At 41.2% G+C, this 22,932-nt stretch overlaps 1 protein-coding gene across 5 annotated transcripts in view; it reads right to left on the reverse strand.

Annotated features, from left to right (window-relative positions):
- LOC139416250 (poly(rC)-binding protein 4-like) overlaps positions 1-20,461 on the reverse strand; it is a 53,772-nt gene extending 33,311 nt beyond the window's left edge. For 3 of the 5 annotated variants that reach the window (XM_071164685.1, XM_071164687.1, XM_071164689.1), the window contains exons 1-3: positions 20,225-20,449; positions 939-1,134; positions 570-593 (exon numbers count right to left, since the gene is read on the reverse strand). In XM_071164685.1, the coding sequence (XP_071020786.1) occupies positions 570-593; positions 939-1,046 (132 nt within the window). In that variant the 5' untranslated portion in view covers positions 1,047-1,134; positions 20,225-20,449. Of the gene's footprint in view, positions 1-569; positions 594-938; positions 1,135-1,327; positions 1,355-20,224 lie in introns of all 5 variants that reach the window. The other 2 variants (XM_071164688.1, XM_071164686.1) reach the window with 2 other exon arrangements.
- Positions 20,462-22,932: the final 2,471 nt, after the last annotated feature.

Raw genomic sequence — 22,932 nt, forward strand, 5'->3', positions numbered from 1 at the left:
GGGAGCCACCGAAGGGGTAGAGAGCACCCTACACGCCCTCCTAGAAGACACTAAACTGATCACAAGGGTCTGACAGTAATATGCCTTTTGGAGCTCCGTTTCAACCGGAGGTTTGCAGTCAATGCACTAATGTTTCTCTTTGATGGATTACCATACTGCATTAGGGAATGGAGAAGGTTTTACGTGGGTTGGTTTAAAGCAATTACATTTGCAACTGGGAAATACAGTTAGCAAAGTGTGTCAGGAGGCCTTATGTTTGTTTTGCTTCTACAATAGAATGGAAAGATATTGACTGATTGGGAAAATCAATCCACATAGATTGGCTTATGAATACTTACAAAATGGCATGGTTTCAAGTGTCTATTTTTAATACAGGATAATTCCCATAGTGCAATTTATAGTACAATATTAATACAACTCTAGAAATAGTCTTCATTTATCTGAAAATAGGCATCCCTTTGTGATAACAGCATATCTCAAGGATCAAAAAGCCCTTCTGAATACTGTATCTCTTCAGAAAATAGTTATAAATAACATAAACGATAGAAGAAAAAGATAAGCCTTCTCACCTTGCCAATGATACTGCCAACCTCCTGAAAAGCCCAGAAGAAGAAAATACAAAATTCATAAATTAAAGATATACAAGATTTATTGAAATATTTAAACACAGACTCCTTTAAACATACCATATCGACCTCTTTATGTGCTAAATCAACATAAATATCTTAAACAAATCTCTAATTTGTATTATTTAAGTTCTACAGACTAAGCAGAGCAGGGACACGAGTCAATAGGAAAATCATATTACATACTGTAATTACATCCTAATACTTTAACTAATCTCTTAGATAATTCCTGTATGGCTACAGTTCTTCCAACAACTATTCTTATATATTCCCAGATATTCCCATTCACTTAAACCGTCACCTCATACGTACCTTTCCGTGCATGAGCAGTCGGAGGGTGAGGGTCACACCCAGGCCCCCGTCTCCAAAGTCCTGCTCACAGTTCATAGTAATGTGGGAGTTGCACACAGGGAGACGCATGAACGAGGCTCATCCAATGGTCACGCTGTCTGACGAAGGCTGCTGCTCCCTCTTCCTCTTTCTCTCTCTTCTCTGTCCCTCCCCAGTCCTACAAAGTAAAGAAAATGCAATATGTCAGATTTGATACCTGTTTGGTATCAATACAACTAGATATCAATACAAACACCCTTACTGATTTGTTGTGTTGTTTTACCTCAACATGGTAATGATGTGATATGAATTAGAATGTCACTTTCCAATAGGAAGTCAATGGAGAAAATATCCGGTTTGCATGGCAAGGCCTTCCCAAGGTAGAGCCTCCATCACATCTCAATATCACAGTACAGGGTTGGTTATAATATATATAGCTGGCTGCCACACCAGTAGCAAACTAAGTGCAAAGTCCCAAAGAACAAATTAAGAACTGTGAAATCACATGCTGGTGATTTTGATAAATCACTGGTTATCGAGTAATTCTCCAGAGTCATTCACTCAATGCCAGTCCAGGCCCAGCCAAGTCAGGAAGTAGTAAAAAAATACAACTTTAAATGGAAAATTGCCAATGTTTTTACCATGGGTATTTTCAAGTGATGTATTAAATTGCATTCATTTCCTGAAATGAATTGGAATCGACCCCAACTGTCACATTATATGCACTGCAGTCCACATAATAACTCACAGACACACACATTAGTCTCAGCCCTCTACACTAACACTAATAATGATATGTCTAATTTGCACGATGCTCTCTGAGATACTCAGAGCAGTCCAGCTGACGATGGAGTCCTTACATGTGGATTGTGTTCTGCACTTGTCCCCTGTAGAGTGACTCACGTATCCCATCCTCCCTGTCTGGTCAAGGCCACTTGTTTTAATAGGACCGCTGCTGACTGTCCGCCAAGTGCATTCCACCTAGCCTACAATACCCCAGTATGTTGCTGTCCTAGTGCTGGAGCCATCACTGAGAAACACGATCGCTCCCTCCGACTTCCAGCAGGTGCCTCCTTATTTATCAGCCAGCCTCTTCATATCCCTTTATAAATTGGTCGAACCGTGTTAGGGCGGCATGTGGATGTAAATGTGTTCATGTTGTTTTTGTGCAGGCACGTTGGGGTATGTCATATGTGTGAAGGTCATGTTAAATCAAATGGCGTCTGCTTTTTGATGAGGTGCTATTCCTGAGACATCCATTCTAGGCAGGTTTATTGTCTTCACTCAACTAGCTATCTGTTTATTTATGTACTCTATGCATGCAGAGGCTTAAACCTAACATGCCATCCCTCTCTGACTATCATATGGTAGCTTGGCTACTGCTTGCCTAAGCCTGTGGTGTCCTGTTCATGACCACAGCATTGCAATGCTGGTCTGTCAGAATCGGCCAGAGAGCAAAGTAGAGTGGCCGTGATAAGGTCTAAAAACAACTTCTGCTTTAAAGAGACAAATTGACTTTGGGGTTTTAGGCTGGGTTTCTGTCACGTCCTGACCTTAGTTCCTTTTTTTATGTCTCTATTTTAGGTTGGTCAGGGCGTGAGTTGGGGTGGGCATTCTATGTTTTGTTCTATGTTTGTATATCTATGTATTTGGCCTGGTATGGTTCCCAATCAGAGGCAGCTGTCAATCGTTGTCTCTGATTGAGAACCATACTTAGGCAGCCTGGTTTCGCCCTTGAGTTGTGGGTAGTTGTTTTCTGTTTTGTGTGTATCACCTGACAGAACTATTTCGTTCTCGTTATTCCTCGTTGCTATTTTGTTTAGTGTTCAGTTTTGATTAAATTTACAACATGAACACTTACCACGCTGCGTTTTGGTCTACTCCTTCTTCCACCAACGACAACCGTTACAGTTTCTGTATAAGCACTTTGTGATAACTGCTGATGTGAAAAAGGATTTATAAATACATTTGATTGATTGACTTGATAAAATTATGCAGGCTTGACTTGATAAAATTATACCGTGGGGTGTTGGGATTGAGCGTCTCAAGATTAACACAGAGACAGGGAGGTTTAAGTCTGCAAAAACAACTTTACTAAGACAGAAAATAAACATAACAAACAAAATCACTTAGGTTTGGCTCGGTCCTTCTTCTCTACTGTGGCTTGATGTTGGTCTCTCCCCCAATCTCCCTCGCGGTGTGCCACGGTGCTCCTTTTATTTAGCCTCCACGGCTGGTTGGCACTTTCCTCTAATTACCTCCACTGTCCGTGTCGGGGTGCCCAGCTCCCGTATTCCCAGCAGAGGGAGCCAACATCGCCTCACGTACCTCCCATCTATTACCATCCCTAAAACTAGGAGCATTGTGTTTGGTACAAATCATTTGCCAAGTTATAGATCTCAGCTGAATGTGGTAGACCTCCTGGGATACCACAGCTAATTTACTACTATATATTCATGCCTCATGAGGGATGTGTGAAACTTATTCCTCAGCTTGAGGTGTCCCCAATTGCGCCAGTGAATAGCTAGCTTTTTGCCCTGCGCCGACTGGTAAGACGCTTCAGCAGGGTGTTCACGTGCTAGCAAGGCACAGGTTCCGAGTTTGTGCCAGGTATGGTCCGAAACGGGAGGAAGTGGTACTCGCTAAGCAAGCATTGTGACGTCCTTTACAACTTTCTGTTATTACACAAAATTGTGGCCAGAGGATGCTTTCTACAGATAAACAGAAAAACGATAATTCACTCTCTTATCTTTGAAAGAGAAGAGACGCAGTTTACCTTTGCGTGCATTCTGGATCATGCTCCGAAATACATGTAATTATCATAGCACATACATTTACGTAACGGCACGCTAACTAACGGAACGCTATTACGCTGTAGGGCACGGTGGAAATGTTAGCACTTTATTGCATTAGGAGTTAATGGATGGAAGGATCATTATGTGCTGTTCTCTGGACTGGTAACAGGGCATGTGCTCTGTGTCTGCAAGGTGAGGGGACAGTGGTGAGCCTCTGAACTAACCCATTCCCAAAATCCCAAGCACCAGCGTTCCAGAATGAACAGAGCCCCTCTGTTCTAAATTAGAACTCAAATCTACTCAGAACTAAGGGCAGGGGAAATAGCGAGGAATCAGACTGCACTGCAGGGTGAGGACAGGGCGGAGGCAGGGTGAGAGCAGATAAGGCAGATACACAAGTCCTGTTTACGATTGGTTAAATTCTGATTAACCTCTCTGAGGTAGGGGGCAGTATTTTGACATCCGGATGAAAAGCATGCCCAAAGTAAACTGCCTTTTACTCAGGCCCAGAAGCTAGGACATGCATATAATTGGTAGAAAACACTCTAAAGTTTCTAAAACTGTTAAAATAATGTCTGTCGCTGAGGACAACCCTGAGGACAAACCATACCCCCCAAAAATGTTCATATTTTTTCAATGGCTATTACTTTAATTATAAGGCCAAGTACTCCCAGATTGCAGTTCCTAGGGCTTCCACTAGATGTCAACAGTCTTTAGAAAGAGTTTCAGGCTGGTTTTTGGAAAAATTACCCAGAAATTGTAGTTTTTCTAGGTGGCTCCCATTTTGGCTGTAGTGTTTCCAAGCGCGTGAAGGAAAGCGTGTTCTTTGGTATTTTTCTCCGGTAAAGACAATAACGATTCTCCATCTTAAATTTTATCGTTTATTTGCATATTAGGGTACCTAAGGTTTGATTATAAACGTTGCTTGACTTGTTTGGAAAAGTTTATTAGTAACATTTGGGATTAATTTTGTATGCATTTTGATGGAGGGAAAATGGGTGGATTATTGACTGAAACGTGCCAGAGTTTTTATGGATATAAAGAAGGACATTATCGAACAAAAGGACCATTTGTGATGTAACTGGGACCTTTTGGAGTGCCAACAGAAGAAGATCATCAAAGATAAGGCATTTTTATATCGCTATTTCTGACTTTTGTGTTGCACCTGCCTGTTTGAAATATGTTTTTAATGTGTTTGTATGCGGGGCGCTGTCCTCAGATAATCGCATGGTTTGCTTTTGCCGTAAAGCCCTTTTGAAATCTGACACGGCGGCTGGATTAACAAGAAGTTAAGCTTTATTTTGATGTATAACAGATATATTTTCAAGAATGTTAAATATCTGAATTTAGTATTTTTGAATTTCGTGCTCTGCAATTTCACTGGATGTTGGCCAGGTGGGACGCTACCATCCCACCTACCCTAGAAAGGTTAATTACCTGGGTACATCTTAATATTCACAAAAAAAACGTTTTAAAGTCATAATGCGAAAAACATTCTAACATAACATTCTCACCCCAAAATACATTTTACTTTCCACTTGGTTATTACACCAAATCACTAAATTACACACCATTTTACTGCAGAGCCCCTAGTCCTGCTCAACATCTCTCAGATAGCCCCCTTGTCCCATCCCCCACACGCGGAGTTCCGCACCTAGCTTATTTGGTGCCTCCAGAGATGCAACCTCTCTCATCGTCACTCAATGCCTAGGTTTACCCCCACTATATTCACACCCTACAATACCCTTGTCTGTACACTATGCCCTGAATCTATCCTACCACCCCCAAAAATCTGCTCTTTTTGTTCTCTGGTCCCAAAGCACTAGATGACCAGTTTTTATAGCCTTTAGCAGTACCCTCATACTACTCATCCTCTTTTCCTCTGGTGATGTAGAGGTTAACCCAGGCCCTGCAACCCCCAGCATCAGTCCCATTCCCCAGGCGCTCTCATTTGTTGACTTCTGCAACCATAAAAGCCTTGGGTTCATGCATGTTAACATCAGAAGCCTTCTCCCTAAGTTTGCTTTATTCACTGCTTTAGCACACTCCACCAACCCTGATGTCCTAGCCATGTCTGAATCCTGGCTTAGGAAGATCACCAAAAATTCTGAAATTTCCATTCCCAATTACAATATTTTCCGTCAAGACAGAACTGCTAAAGGGGGAGGAACTGCAATCTACTGTAGAGATAGCCTGCAGAGTTCTGTCATACTATCCAGGTCTATGCCCAAACAGTTCGAGCTACTACTTTTAAAGATCCATCTCTCCAGAAATAAGTCCCTCACTGTTGTCGCTTGTCATAGACCCCCCTCAGCTCACAGCTGTGCCCTGGACACCATATGTGAATTGATTGCCCCCCAACTATCGTCAGAGTTCGTACTGTCGCAGTTGTAAATGAGAACTTGTTCTCAACTGGCCTACCTGGTTAAATAAAGGTGAAATTAAAAATAAGAATAACTACTAGTCTGAACAACAGACTTTCTGCATGCTTAACACTGACACAAATGACTGATGATTGGTTGAAAGATATTGATAATAAGAAGATTGTGGGAGCTGTACTGTGCAGCTTTTTATATTATTAACCATAACCTGTTGTTGAGAAACATACAGTGCCTTGCGAAAGTATTCGGCCCCCTTGAACTTTGCGACCTTTTGCCACATTTCAGGCTTCAAACATAAAGATATAAAACTGTATTTTTTTGTGAAGAATCAACAACAAGTGGGACACAATCATGAAGTGGAACAACATTTATTGGACATTTCAAACTTTTTTAACAAATCAAAAACTGAAAAATTGGGCGTGCAAAATTATTCAGCCCCTTTACTTTCAGTGCAGCAAACTCTCTCCAGAAGTTCAGTGAGGATCTCTGAATGATCCAATGTTGACCTAAATGACTAATGATGATAAATACAATCCACCTGTGTGTAATCAAGTCTCCGTATAAATGCACCCGCACTGTGATATTCTCAGAGGTCCGTTAAAAGCGCAGAGAGCATCATGAAGAACAAGGAACACACCAGGCAGGTCCGAGATACTGTTGTGAAGAAGTTTAAAGCCGGATTTGGATACAAAAAGATTTCCCAAGCTTTAAACATCCCAAGGAGCACTGTGCAAGCGATAATATTGAAATGGAAGGAGTATCAGACCACTGCAAATCTACCAAGACCGGGCCGTCCCTCTAAACTTTCAGCTCATACAAGGAGAAGACTGATCAGAGATGCAGCCAAGAGGCCCATGATCACTCTGGATGAACTGCAGAGATCTACAGCTGAGGTGGGAGACTCTGTCCATAGGACAAGAATCAGTCGTATATTGCACAAATCTGGCCTTTATGGAAGAGTGGCAAGAAGAAAGCCATTTCTCAAAGATATCCATAAAAAGTGTAGTTTAAAGTTTGCCACAAGCCACCTGGGAGACACACCAAACATGTGGAAGAAGGTGCTCTGGTCAGATGAAACCAAAATGGAACTTTTTGGCAACAATGCAAAACGTTATGTTTGGCGTAAAAGCAACACAGCTCATCACCCTGAACACACCATCCCCACTGTCAAACATGGTGGTGGCAGCATCATGGTTTGGGCCTGCTTTTCTTCAGCAGGGACAGGGAAGATGGTTAAAATTGATGGGAAGATGGATGGAGCCAAATACAGGACCATTCTGGAAGAAAACCTGATGGAGTCTGCAAAAGACCTGAGACTGGGACGGAGATTTGTCTTCCAACAAGACAATGATCCAAAACATAAAGCAAAATCTACAATGGAATGGTTCAAAAATAAACATATCCAGGTGTTAGAATGGCCAAGTCAAAGTCCAGACCTGAATCCAATCGAGAATCTGTGGAAAGAACTGAAAACTGCTGTTCACAAATGCTCTCCATCCAACCTCACTGAGCTCGAGCTGTTTTGCAAGGAGGAATGGGAAAAAATGTCAGTCTCTCGATGTGCAAAACTGATAGAGACATACCCCAAGCGACTTACAGCTGTAATCGCAGCAAAAGGTGGCGTTACAAAGTATTAACTTAAGGGGGCTGAATAATTTTGCACGTCCAATTTTTCAGTTTTTGATTTGTTAAAAAGGTTTGAAATATCCAATAAATGTCGTTCCACTTCATGATTGTGTCCCACTTGTTGTTGATTCTTCACAAAAAATACAGTTTTATATCTTTATGTTTGAAGCCTGAAATGTGGCAAAAGGTTGCAAAGTTCAAGGGGGCCGAATACTTTCGCAAGGCACTGTATGTATTCAACCCCTTTGCTATGAAGCCCCTAAATAAGATCTGGTGCAACCAATTACCTTCAGAAGTCACATAATGAGTTACATTGCACACAGGTGGACTTTATTTAAGTGTCACACGTGATCTCAGTATGTATACACTTGTTCTGAAAGGCCCCAGAGTCTGCGACACCACCAAGCAAGGGGCACCACCAAGCAAGGGGCACCACCAAACAAGTGGCACAATGAAGACCAAGGAGCTCTATAAACTGGTCATGGATAAAGTTTTGGAGAAGTACAGATCAGGGTTGAGTTATAAAAAAATATCAGAAACTTTGAATATCCCATGTATCCCATGGAACACCATTAAATCCATTATTAAAAAATGGAAAGAATATGGCACCACAGCAAACCTGCCAAGAGAGGGCTGCCCACCAAAACTCACGGACCAGCCAAGGAAGGCATTAATCAGAGAGGCAACAAAGAGACCAAAAATTACCCTGATGGAGCTACAAAGCTCCACAGCAGAGATTGGAGTATCTGTCCATAGGACCACTTTAAGCTGTACACTCCACAGAGCTGGCCTTTTCAGAAGAGTGGCCAGAAAAAAGCCATTACTTAAAGAAAAAAACAAGCAAACACGTTTGGTGTTCGTCAAAAGGCGAACGCCCCAAACAAGAATGTACTCTGGTCAGATGAGACAAAAATTTAGCTTTTTGGCCATCAAGGAAAATGCTATGTCTGGCGCAAACCCAACACCTCTCATCACCCTAAGAACACAATCCCTACAATGAAGCATTGTGGTGGCAGCATCATGCGGTGAGGATGTTTTTCATCGTCAGGGACTAGAAAACTGGTCAGAATTGAAGGAATGATGGATGGCGCTAAACACAAGGAAATTCTTGAGGGAAACCTGTTTCAGTCTTCCAGAGATTTGAGACTGGGACGCGGAGGTTTACCTTCAAGCAGGACAATGACCCTAAACATACTGCTAAAGCAACATTTAAGTGGTTTAAGGGGAACATTTAAATGTATGGAATGGCCTAGTCAAAGCCCAGACCTCAATCCAATTGACAATCTCTGATATGACTTAAAGATTGCTGTATACCAGAAGAACCTTTCCATCCTTTCCAGCAGTTTTAACTTGAAGAATGGGAAAAAATCCCAGTGGCTGGATGTGCCAAGCTTACAGAGACATACCCCAAGAGACTTGCAGCTGTAATTGCTGCAAAAGGTGGCTCTACAAAGTATTGACTTTGGGGGGTGAATAGTCATGCACGCTCAAGTTTTCCATTTTTTTTGTCTTATTTCATGTTTGTTTCACAGTAAAACATATTTTGCATCTTCAAAGTGGTAGGCATGTTGTGTAAATGAAATGATACAAATCCCCCTAAAGATCATTTTAATTACAGGTTGTAAGGTAACAAAATAGGAAAAATGCCAAGGGGGCTGAATACTTTTGCAACGTACTCTATGTTCATTTGTGTATGCTATTTTACAAATTACAATTGGTATGATATGTTATGAAGTTTAAAAACATACAATATGTTACGAATTTCCAAAACAACATGTATACCATACACCATACATCATACTAAATAGGGTGTCTCAGATTTATGCACAGAATAATACATAATGCTCTGAGACCAAGTTGAGTGGAAACAAGCAAAACAGGGGAGAAAACTGATCATTCTTTCTGGTTGACATTCACAATATCAAAAGTCTCCATGTAAGATGGTGACGGAGAAGAAGTCAGACGTTTTACGTGCCCCCAAACGATTGTATTTTTTGATTGTTTATTTGCGTTGTTTGTAACTTATTAAAACATTTTTTTTTTACATATTATTGCCACTACCGTCTCTTATGACCAAAAATAACTTTTGGACATCAGGACTGCGATTACTCACCATGGACTGACAGAATCCTTTTTTTCCTTTAATGAGTCTGACGAGGCCGACACGATCAATATACTGCTTTCTCGGGAACAGGCCCAGATCCCTGTGATTTGCGTGAAGAGGAGGCGGAGAAAAAGTGGCCGGAAGACAGGCCGCATTCTGAGAATTCGTAGGCGATCAACAAAAAACCCCACTTCCTTCCATTCTGCTAGCAAACGTGCAATCTTTGGACAATAAAATAGATGACCTACGTGGAAGATTAAACTACCAACAGGACATTCAAAACAGTAACATCTTATGCTTCACGGAGACATGGCTGAATGACGACACTATCAACATACAGCTGGCTGGTTATATGCTGCACCGGCAGGAGAGAACAGCGGCGTCTAGTAAGACAAGGGGCGGCGGACTATGTATTTTTGTAAATAACAGCTGGTGTACGATATCTAAGGAAGTCCTGAGCTATTGCTTGCCTGAGGTAGAGCAGCTCATGATAATTTGTAGACCATACTACCTACCTAGAGAGTTTTCATCTGTATTTTTCGTAGCTGTTTACTATCCACCATATTCAGAGGCTGGCACTGACAGCATTGAATGGGCTGTATTCCGCCATAAGCAAACAAGAAAACGCTCACCCAGAACCAAATTTCTATCAGCATGTTAAATATGCAACCAGAGGGGAAAAAACTCTGGACCACCTTTACTACACACATAGAGACGCATACAAAGCTCTCCGTCTCCCTCCATTTGGCAAATCTGACCATAATTCTATCCTCCTGATTCTTGCTTACAAGCAAAAATTAAAGCAGGAAGCACCCGTGACTCAGTCTATAAAAAGTGGTCAGATGAAGCAGATGCTAAGCTACAGGACTGTTTGCTAGCACAGACTGGAATATGTTCCGGGAATCCTCCGACAGCTTTGAGGAGTACACCACATCTCCAATTGGCTTCATCAATAAGTGCATCGATGACGTCGTCCCCACAGTGACTGTACGTACATACTCCAACCATAAGCCATGGATTACAGGCAACATCCGCACTGAGGTAAAGGCTAGAGCTACCGCTTTCAAGGAGTGGGACTCTAACCCGGAAGCTTATGTCTGTAGTCATGAAGTGCTTCGAAAGGCTGGTCATGACTCACATCAACACCATTATCCCAGAAACCCAAGACCCACTGCCATTTGCATACTGCCCCAACAGATCCACAGATGATGCAATCTCTATTGCACTCCACACTGCCCTTTCCCACCTGGACAAAAGGAACACCTATGTGAGAATAATATTAATTGACTTCAGCTCAGCGTTCAACACCATAGTACCCTCAAATATCATCAATAAGCTAAGGATCCTGGGACTACACCCCTCCCTCTGCAACTGGATCCTGGACTTCCTGACGGGCCTGCCCCCAGGTACTAAGGGCAGGTAACCACACCCGCCACGCCGATCCTCAACACAGGGGCCCCTCAGGGGTGCGTGCTCAATCCCCTCCTGTATTCCCTGGGGCTGCAGTGGAGCAGGCTGAGAGCTTTAAGTTCCTTGGTGTCCACATCACCAACAAACTAACATGGTCCAAGCACATCAAGACCGTCATGAAGAGGGCACGACAAAACCTATTCCCCCTCAGGAGACTGGAAAGATTTGTCATAGGTCCTCAGATCCTCAAATGGTTCTACAGCTGCACTGGTATGGCAACTGCTCAGCCTCCGACCACAAGGCACTACAGAGGGTAGTGCGAACGGCCCAGTACATCACTGGGGCCAAGCTTCCAGCCATCCAGGACCTCTACACCAGGCGGTGTCATAGGAAGGCCCTAAACATTGTCAAAGACTCCAGCCACCCTAGGCATAGACTGTTCTCTCTGCTACCGCACAACAAGCGGTAGCGGTACAATAGTGCCAAGTCTAGGTCCAAGAGGCTTCTGAACAGCTTCTACACCCAAGCCATAAGACTCCTGAACACCTAATCAAATGTCTACCCAGACTATTACACCACTGCTACTCTCTGTTGTTATCATCTGTGCATAGTCACTTAATAACTCTACCTACATGTACATATTACCTCAACTAACCGGTGCCTAACATTGACTCTGTACCGGTACCCCCCTGAATATAGTTTCACTATTGTTATTTTACTGCTGCTTTTTAATTACTTGTTACTTTTAAGTAAGCATTTCGGTGTTGTATTCGGCACATGTGACTAATACAATTTGATTTGAGTTGATCAGTTGATGTTGCCACTCGTAAGGTATTTGCTTTCATGGCATGTGTGAAGTCATCATTAACGAAACTATAGTTCCTCTCAGTAGAGCATGAGAGAATAGAACAGTACAAGGCAAACATTCAGATAGCTAATGATCATTACAGAGGCCATGTTTCTGTGATGTCAGCCCTTAGCTCCAATTGGCTGCTAGTTCCCAATCTGGTCTCAGAGCAGTTCGTATTCTTTGGTACTTACATCTGGCACACTACATTTAGTATGATATCTTACGTATGGTATGTATTAATTTGTAAATGTACATCATCCATTCTGTATGATATGTTACAAATTACAATTTGTATGACATGTTACAAATTACAATTTGTTTTGGCTAGAAGGGTTAATGCTAGTGCTAAATTTAGCTGATGGCTAACGTTAGCTAGGCTAGGGGTTAGGGTTAAGGTTAGGAGTTAGGTTAAAGGTTTAAGGTTAGGTTTAGGGGAAGAGTTAGCTTAAAGATTTAAGGTTAGGGTTAGGGGAAGAGTTAGCTTAAAGGTTTAAGGTTAGGGTTAGGGGAAGAGTTAGCTTAAAGGGTTAAGGTTAGGGTTAGGCGAAAGGTTAGCTAACATGTTAAGTAGTTGCAGAGTAGATAAAAATCAATAAGTACATTTCTGTTATACGCCACCGTTCCCACCCAAACTCCTTTTGTTTTTGCCTCAAGTAACATTCTGTCTTATGTAACCATGCCAAACGTAACATATCATACTCATTTGAGTGTCCTAAATGTACTATGTTAGATGATTATCTAGCATGCTTCGGGTACTGCTATAATGCAAACTCATTTTGGGAGAATGTAAAATAAAATAAGAGTAAGAATAAAAGAATAAAAAATCACTGACTATAGCAGTTGGATTATATTTTTGGGAAAACAGGACCCAAAAACAAAGCTACAGTGCCTTGCGAAACTATTCGGCCCCCTTGAACTTTGCGACCCTTTGCCACATTTCAGGCTTCAAACATAAAGATATAAAATTGTATTTTTTGTGAAGAATCAACAACAAGTGGGACACAATCATGAAGTGGAACGACATTTATTGGATATTTCAAACTTTTTTAACAAATCAAAAACTGAAAAATTGGGCGTGCAAAATTATTCAGCCCCCTTAAGTTAATACTTTGTAGCGCCACCTTTTGCTGCGATTACAGCTGTAAGTCGCTTGGGGTATGTCTCTATCAGTTTTGCACATCGAGAGACTGAAATGTTTTCCCATTCCTCCTTGCAAAACAGCTCGAGCTCAGTGAGGTTGGATGGAGAGCATTTGTGAACAGCAGTTTTCAGTTCTTTTCACAGATTCTCGATTAGATTCAGGTCTGGACTTTGACTTGGCCATTCTAACACCTGGATATGTTTATTTTTGAACCATTCCATTGTAGATTTTGCTTCATGTTTTGGATCATTGTCTTGTTGGAAGACAAATCTCCGTCCCAGTCTCAGGTCTTCTGCAGACTCCATCAGGTTTTCTTCCAGAATGGTCCTGTATTTGGCTCCATCCATCTTCCCATCAATTTTAACCATCTTCCCTGTCCCTGCTGAAGAAAAGCAGGCCCAAACCATGATGCTGCCACCACCATGTTTGACAGTGGGGATGGTGTGTTCAGCTGTGTTGCTTTTACGCCAAACATAACGTTTTGCATTGTTGCCAAAAAGTTCAATTTTGGTTTCATCTGACCAGAGCACCTTCTTCCACATGTTTGGTGTGTCTCCCAGGTGGCTTGTGGCAAACTTTAAAAAAACACTTTTTATGGATATCTTTAAGAAATGGCTTTCTTCTTGCCACTCTTCCATAAAGGCCAGATTTGTGCAATATACGACTGATTGTTGTCCTATGGACAGAGTCTCCCACCTCAGCTGTAGATCTCTGCAGTTCATCCAGAGTGATCATGGGCCTCTTGGCTGCATCTCTGATCAGTCTTCTCCTTGTATGAGCTGAAAGTTTAGAGGCACGGCCAGGTCTTGGTAGATTTGCAGTGGTCTGATACTCCTTCCATTTCAATATTATTGCTTGCACAGTGCTCCTTGGGATGTTTAAAGCTTTGGAAATCTTTTTGTATCCAAATCCGGCTTTAAACTTCTTCACAACAGTATCTCGGACCTGCCTGGTGTGTTCCTTGTTCTTCATGATGCTCTCTGCGCTTTTAACGGACCTCTGAGACTATCACAGTGCAGGTGCATTTATACGGAGACTTGATTACACACAGGTGGATTGTATTTATCATCATTAGTCATTTAGGTCAACATTGGATCATTCAGAGATCCTCACTGAACTTCTGGAGAGAGTTTGCTGCACTGAAAGTAAAGGGGCTGAATAATGTTGCACGCCCAATTTTTCAGTTTTTGATTTGTTAAAAAAGTTTGAAATATCCAATAAATGTCGTTCCACTTCATGATTGTGTCCCACTTGTTGTTGATTCTTCATAAAAAAATACAGTTTTATATCTTTATGTTTGAAGCCTGAAATGTGGCAAAAGGTCGCAAAGTTCAAGGGGGCCGAATACTTTCGCAAGGCACTGTAGTATTTATTTCGTTAATTTACCTTGTTTTCACTTTCAATTGCACATCTTCTATTATTAGAGAGCTTGCACTTGCACTATACATAATTCAAAATACTTTTTGGCATCAAACTGAATACACTTTGGCATGGTATTAACTCAAGCTTTTATCCCAGTCCAGGATGAAGGTCAATCTTTCTATCTGCAGAATTACTTTCCCCCTCTTCATTCGCTCTTTCATTACTTCCTCACACTTTCCTCCTGTCCAGAGGAGTCATGCCCAATAGGGGAGCTTGCCCCCTCAGATTTGTCCTGTTTAAAATAAATACTTTTGTTTTGTTTTCTCAGAAATACTACTAGCTGTTTTATGAAGTTGGCTTTAGACATATATTTTTTACATAGAATTAAGCATAAGGATTATGGCTCTAGAATTGCAGGACTGCATGCGAGTGGGGGGCAGAGACCGCCTCCCGACCAACCCCAGCCATCCTGACGTACTTTGTGCCTCCTCAGATTTTTGGGCTGCATGACGCCCCTGCTTCCATACTCCAACCCAGAGCATGAGTCAGAGAATCTGACACCTCTCTGGAGAGCAATCAGGAGAGGAGAGAGAGAGATTTGAGAGAGATGGGGAGGTGAGAGAAAGATAGAAAAGAGAGGCAGAGAGGGAGAGAGTGAGTGTGTGAGAGAGAGAGAGAGAGAGACACACACAGAAACAGACAAAGAGGGAGATCAATAGCTTCTAGAACAAAGTAAGCTAAGGATATGAGAAGCTTGTAGCTTTCAGTGCTTTCACTGTGTATGTTGTTTTAAATCTAACACAGAAATTTGCCCGGAAAGGCCCAAAACAGACTACGAGAGACCAAATTACTGCATAAAAGAACAAACAATACTGAAATATCTTAATGTTAAATATAATGGAATGGCATTTGGCGCCACATCCCGTACATTCCCAACCCCTGCCGTCATTCAAAGTAACCTTGCATCATATTGAAAACGGCAGCACACCCCTGATTGGTAAAACACACTTTACTTCAGTTAACCAACAGAGCCTTTGTCTGAGAATGGCATACTTACGCCAAACACTACCATGTGTGGAGGGTTGAAACACAACAGGTTATTACATAAGCTCCAAAACAAACGGAGTACAAATCCAAAAATAGTGCAGTCCTTGTTAAATATTTCAGGCACTCAGCAGCTGAGGGGGGGGGGGGACTTCTCCCTCCAGAGGCGGTGTGTGGTTGCGAAAACACACTGATGCAGAGGGCCGGTTGAAAGAGAAACCTTCATTTAATGCACTGCCTTATAGATTGGCTCCACAAAGCAAAGCGGATTACTGTCACTAAGACAGCCCCTTAGCTAATTTTCTTCATATATATACACTACTTCACACCACTTACTTTTGAAGTGCTGTGGTGTATACTGCAGCAGTTCAGGCTCTTCATTGTGGGTCTATGCACAGCTTGTAAGTCACTCTGCATAATAGTGTCTGCTGACTGATTAAAGTGTAAAATACTGGTCTGTGTAAGCCATCCTCATGAGACTGAAATTCACTACCAGGATTCCACCTGTTAGTGGTAGCAGTAGTAGTATTATTACTAGTAGTATTAGTAGAAGAAGTAGCAGTAGACGAAGAAGTAGAAGAAGAAGTAGCAGTAGTAGTAGTAGTAGTAGTAGCAGTAGCAGTAGTAGTAGTAGTAGTAGCAGTAGCAGTAGTAGTAGTAGTAGCAGTAGCAGTAGTAGTAGTAGTAGTAGTAGTAGCAGTAGTAGTAGCAGTAGCAGTAGTAGTAGTAGTAGTAGTAGTAGCAGTAGTAGTAGTAGTAGTAGCAGTAGTAGTAGTAGTAGTCGTAGCAGTAGCAGTAGTAGTAGTAGTAGTAGCAGTAGCAGTAGCAGTAGTAGTATTAGTAGTAGTAGTAGCAGTAGTAGTAGTAGTAGTAGCAGTAGGTGTAGTAGTAGTAATAGTAGCAGTAGCAGAAGTAGTAGTAGTAGTAGTAGTAGTAGTAGCAGTAGTAGTAGTAGTAGTAGTAGTAGCAGTAGTACTATTAGTAGTAGAAGTAGCAGTAGCAGTAGTAGTAGTAGTTGTAGCAGTAGCAGTAGTAGTAGCAGTAGCAGTAGCAGTAGCAGTAGCAGTAGTAGTATTAGTAGTAGCAGTAGTAGTAGTAGTAGTAGTAGTAGTAGTAGTAGTAGTAGTAGCAGTAGTAGCAGTAGTAGTAGTAGTAGTAGTAGTAGTAGTAGTAGTAGCATTAGTAGTAGTAGTAGTAGTAGTAGTAGTAGCAGTAGTAGTAGCAGCAGCAGTAGTAGCAGTAGTATCAGTAGTAAAACAATCGGATTACTTGACCAAAGAACTACTCCAGAGTATTTGACAAAAGTAAATACTGCAGAGTGGGTTAGGGAGCCACAATAAATACAGTAAAGTATTTTATTTAAGGGGAATCTCCCGTCGGCTGTCAATTATTTGGTTTCAAACCTGAGATAGGAAAGGGAGAAAGACTATCATGTTGCATTTCGTCAAGAGAAACTCTTCAAGATGGTAAAATGTTTTAGTTACATGTATTGTGCACTCTTCAAGCCTTATGAAGGTCTGTGGGGAAGAACTGTTCACAGATCAATGCATTGTAAATTGGCAGTATTCATAGTGGAGCTGTTCAACAACATCTTGTCAAAACATCATTATTAAGAAAGCAGTACTTGCAACACAACATCTATTTCAATCGATGATGTGGGAGGCATTGGTTGTTCCCTACAGGGTCTATATTCATTACACACTGACAAACACAGGTTATGGACTCAAATACAGGAGAGATTTTTCTAAAATACACAAAGGAAAAATGTATATGTGTAATATGAAAACCACTGTGACAACAAATGCAAGACATTACTAAGAACATAGCTGAATTAATATTATTGTTCTGCTTTTATATTATTGACGAGCCTTTACATTTGAATACAAATCAACAGTCAGGACATAATAAGGTATAGCGCAATATAATTGGTTGAATTGAATCTTTGAATTGAATCTGTATGACTCAGTTCAGCTCTTATGACTCTCAACTAATAAGCCTGCATCCTTTAACAAATCCCCTCAAGATCCCCACCTCTCTTTACCTCCTCTTCTGAAACACTATTACCCAGAGTCACCATACAGATGGTCATGGTTTGCAGCATACACCAATTAGGCAGAGCTACTGTCTATACTTCACAGCCTTACCAAGACCCTCCTCGTTGACTAGAACATTGCTTATTTACCTCTGTCTGAGCAGGCAGGCCTGGTTGTGAATTAGGAAGGGTATTGGCAGTTTCCAGCCATTGGAGCAGCATGTGTCAGTCCTAGAGTCTGTTATTTATGAGTCCTCTGAGCCCTCAGCCCTTGCTGCTGCTGCAGAGATGCTGATTCAGTTTTATTATTGAAGAGGCCCTTCCACTCCTTATTAGATCTTTGATTCTTGGAGTGCATTAAGGAATTACATTTAGGTTGAGAGTCAGCATCAGCCATGCCTGATGGCCTCTCTCCCTCTCTCCCTGTCTCTGCGTGAGTAGTGACTCTCGATCTCTCTCTTTCAGAAATAAACGTATAGATGGACAGACATTGAAAACATTATCCATCTCTCTGTCTCTCTCTTCCACTCACAAACAAACAAACGCATATGCACATACACACACACACCATTCTGTCCTGATTTGATTTGATTTATATTGATCCTCACTATCTGCCAGGGAGAGATCACCTTTCTATGGGGGTATTCTATCCCATCCTTATATTTCCTCAATGAACAAACAATCATCCCAGAAAGATAATTATTTTAAATAGGAGGTAATATTGTGATTATCTGTGTAGGAACACTGTATGTAAGCATGCACTAATGCCAGGTCTCTCTCGGAAATGAGGTTCTTAACCTCGAGATCTACTCGTAGAATAAAATAATATCAAAAACTCTGTTTACAGAAAGATGACATAAGAAAAGATGACTCGTACAGGATCATTATGTCTCTCGTCATACCGGTTTCCAGCAGTGTAATAGGATTGACCAGGCTTAAAATAGACACTAAAACAGAATATAGGAAGCTCTCCATCTTTAATTGCAGTTGGTACAAAGCTTTCTCTAATCAATCAGACCATCCACATGTGGATATTATTTCATTGACCTTATTGTTATGGAAAGTCCATGATGATCAACCCACTAAAATTCAATGGTACCTTTTGTGTTATAATTGGTCTAACTAATTATGCCTTGATAAGTCTGGTAAACACAGAATTTCAAATAAATATAAACCATAAACCTTTTAGAGGACTTTGAACAGGACTTTGACCATATTCTGTTTGTGCGCAGCTTCAGTAAACTGGAGATCCAAAGCTCTAATGCCAACATCAAGCTGATTTTTGATATTGGTAGCAGCATTGCAGTATTTTGAGGAAGATCATAAGTGTTGGTGAATGTTCAATTTTCACTATAACATATTCCTATCTGATTAGTGATTTTATTTACATACCTGACTGTCTGTGTACCCTTTGTTCACAGTAAAGCTTTTGCTGAATTAAAATTATCCTAAATGGCAAGAGGTTGAAGGAGGTTGAGAAACAGTAAACCTGCAGTGCCAATCAAACAAATGATGGCTGACACACACACACATAACAACACAATCCTGTGCATTTGGGGGGAATCCACTATATAAGAATTGTTGATTAAAATAAATACTTGGTATTAAAAAATGGCAAATGGTAGGTATTTTGTTAACTTGTTCTTGAATAACATTGTTTGTTACTAGAGTTGTATCTAGTAAGGATATATATATAAAAAAAAACTTAACTTAAACAATCATCAATCAACAATCAACAAATATCATCACCAAGCTGTTCGACCATTGGCAGCATTAGAGTGTTGAAAAAAATACATAAATACATACAGTATAAGGCAACATTAAATTATTATAGTGGAATCTGCAAGTAGAATTTTCCTTGGCGCACGTACATTTTGGTCAATTCATTAGTCTTTCCGTTCAGCAGGCATGCCAGTGAGTGATGCGCCTGTCGCGCGCACACACACACACGCGCGCCTCAGCACTGCCATTCTTGTTGAGCGTGATCTTTGTGCGTCTTGAACTGGCCTATAGTCAGTGGGGTCATCTTTCGTTATCATAAAGACGTATTTTTGAGGACGTCTGTCCTCAATCCCAATAAACTACTGCTGTTGTTCTTTGAGCGCATATGTCGGGATTGTACTATTTGTCGTGGAGTTCAGCTCAAAATAAGTGTCTTTATATGGCATCCATTTCAGGTTTCTTTGATTAGGCCTACTGTGTCTATGCAGACAAATGACATGGATGTGTAGCCTCATTTATTTATTTTTTAATTCAAAGACCACATTAGAAAATACAAGAATGAGCAATTTAGGTGAGCTGCCAAAGTGAGACCAAATATTGCTCATATAATTGATTTCATATATTATTTTTGAATAGCCATACATGTAAACCTCAAGGGAGTTTTCTACCATTATTTGAAATAGTTCGGCATTTGAGAATAGGAAGACACAGCAAGATACAGGAGAGGTTTTTGAAGTTGGAGAAATCACCAGATAATAAGAAGTGGCCGTTTGAATTGATAACTCAAAACTCGTATCTTACCTGTTAATATGCAGGGTCGTCAAGATGATTTCCTCTAAAGTATCCCCATGAAACGTTATAAAGCAGGTTTTGTACACATTAAAGTCCACTGTGAGCTTGTACGGATTCTCCTCCCTGTATCACGCTGAAAGGATAGAACAGGACTGAGTGCAAGCCGCCTGTGCGTGGAGACCGGGCGTCTCGATTGAGCGAGATGCATGCGGCTCGAAACGAATGTGACAGACTACCCTTTCGGATCGCGAACGAAGGTGAAGTTGTCAGTGTGTAGCCTACAGTGCACTCTGGGTAAAACAGTCTTCCCAACTATCCAACCACCCCTGTTTCCGCTGGTGCTGTCTCTCGGGCGAATGTGATGGTTATCCCACGGGATCCCTGAATGAATTTGGGCACGTCTCACGCTCCCCGCTGCGCGTCGCATAACCAATCGGTTAGTTCGATTGATGGGAGCCCTATTTGTCTTTCTCTCATGTTGAAGAAGATTACAATTACGGAAAATGTGCTTGGTCATAAATTACAATAATTGTCGCATTTGAATAGCTTAATGTAGGTTAGCTCCTTGGAAATAATTAATAGCATAATAATTTATATGTTCAAGTCTTGGGAATTGGGACCAGTGCGCATCAATTCGCACAATACTTGGTGGCTTTTATTCTGTCAATATATCAGAGCGTTGGCGAAGTTAAAAGTGTCAAAGGGTTGTCTAACACCCACCCGTGGAGGTCTGCTGTGGGCGGTCCAGAAACATGCTCTCCTACTACTTGCTCTCATACTGCCATCTAGTGAAGACCTCAGCTAGTCATATTGAACTGTAACTTTTTCTATTGCTGCAACATTTTCATTTTTCATCATGAGAGTTAGGCGATACTGTATTTTGTTGACTTCCATTATGGTTAATGCTATTTAACTTTGTGAGGTTATTTATAGACAGGTCTGTAGCCACATATTTTTTAAAAAAATGCACTGAGGCAGTCGTACATTCTCAGTCCAGTCTGTGATGGTTTAGTAATATCCTGACTAGCTAGGGTTGCAAAAATCCACATGTATTTTTTTTAATGTATTTAATTTATTTTTTATTGAGCTAGGCAAGTCAGTTAAGAACAAACTCTTATTTACAATGACCGCCTACCTAACTTTCAATAAATTCCCTGGTTATCCCGGTTGTAGGATTCATGGAATCAGGAGGGACTAAGTAGGACATCTGAAAACCTCCAACTAGGATTTCTGGAATAACAGGAAATGTATTCAATGTTCCCAGAATTGTGCAACCCTAATCCTGACTGTGAAGCATGACATCAGATAACAGCCTCTCTGTCCTTTGGTCCTCGTCAGACAGGGGAATATTGGGGTAATTGGAAGATAACAGCTTCATTTATTTCACTGATTACAGACAGACAGGTGCAGAACATCAGTGCTTACTGACTGACTGAAAAATGATTGAGTATATAATTGAATGCATACAGTTAGTGACATTTTGAATAGACAAAATAAGTGTTATCAAAACTGGTAATACTATTGTAACAACTTAGCAATGTTGACCTCCTGTGGCATATCAGTCAAAAGTCTACACAGTCTAATGGCAAATTCCCAATCGCCTTTCGTTTTCAACATATAGACTTTGCGATGTTCAACAGTGTCTTGCCAGAGGATCTCAGGCTGCGTCCTGGTTCATAGGGAGATACAAGATCAGAGGTATAGGATGGGGCTAAACCAATCCTTGCCTTAAAAGTGGTTAATACAATTTTAAAATATATTCTAAAAGTGACTGGTAGCCAGTGTAGAGAAGCTAAAATAGGTATGATGTGGAAAAATGTTTCTGGTTCCTGTTAAAAGTCGAGCTGCAACATTTTGAACTATCTGTAGAAGATGGGAGTGATTTCTGTAGGCCTATACAAAGAGATACAGTGACAACCTTCTATAAATATAACTTGAGGTTTAGGTCAGGGTCTAAGAAGACACCAAGGTTTCTGGCTGTAGGACAGTCCCGCAATGTTATTTTTGGCGTATGTGACACAGCTCACTTGCCAGCCACGGTCCTAGCAATTTTGCTACCCAACAGTGTCAAGGTTGTGCGTTATTGGTGGAGTAGTCAGGTGCACTAGAGCAGAGAGTTGTGAACAGGCGCACACTTTATTAAGGCAGAGGCAATAAAACAGACAGACGCCACTGCGTCAAAACCACCAGCCAAAGGAAAAAAGTGCAAGGCGCTAAACAGTCACAAAAATAAGCAAATGTTTAACAATTAAACATCCTTCATGAAATACCACAGAATACAGGGAAAAAAACAGCCTGGCGCGTAACATGAAACAAATAACAAAAACAAATCCACACAAAGACATGGCGGGGAACAGAGGAATAAATACATGCAGTGTGATTAGGGAATGTAAACCAGGTGTGCAGGGAACAAGACAAAACAAATGGAACAATGGAAAAATGGAGCGGCGATGGCTAGAAAGCCGGTGACGTCGAACAAGGACAAGGATAGGAGCCGACTTCGGCGGAATATGGGTGATCAATATTTAGGCCTATTTCTAGGCAATGCAGTAAACTAAAGCCTAATCATAGGCCTATTTAGGAGAACATTTCCTTGGAAAGATAACTTCCCTGTGCTTCTCCGCCCATGCATAGGTTATAGCCTACTCTATTTAATTGAGACCACACGCGCACCTAATCTAGCAAGTATGGCTACTGAACTGGGGGCAGCAAGAATA

Source organism: Oncorhynchus clarkii, chromosome 9 (assembly GCF_045791955.1).
Source record: "Oncorhynchus clarkii lewisi isolate Uvic-CL-2024 chromosome 9, UVic_Ocla_1.0, whole genome shotgun sequence".
Lineage (NCBI taxonomy): Eukaryota > Metazoa > Chordata > Actinopteri > Salmoniformes > Salmonidae > Oncorhynchus > Oncorhynchus clarkii.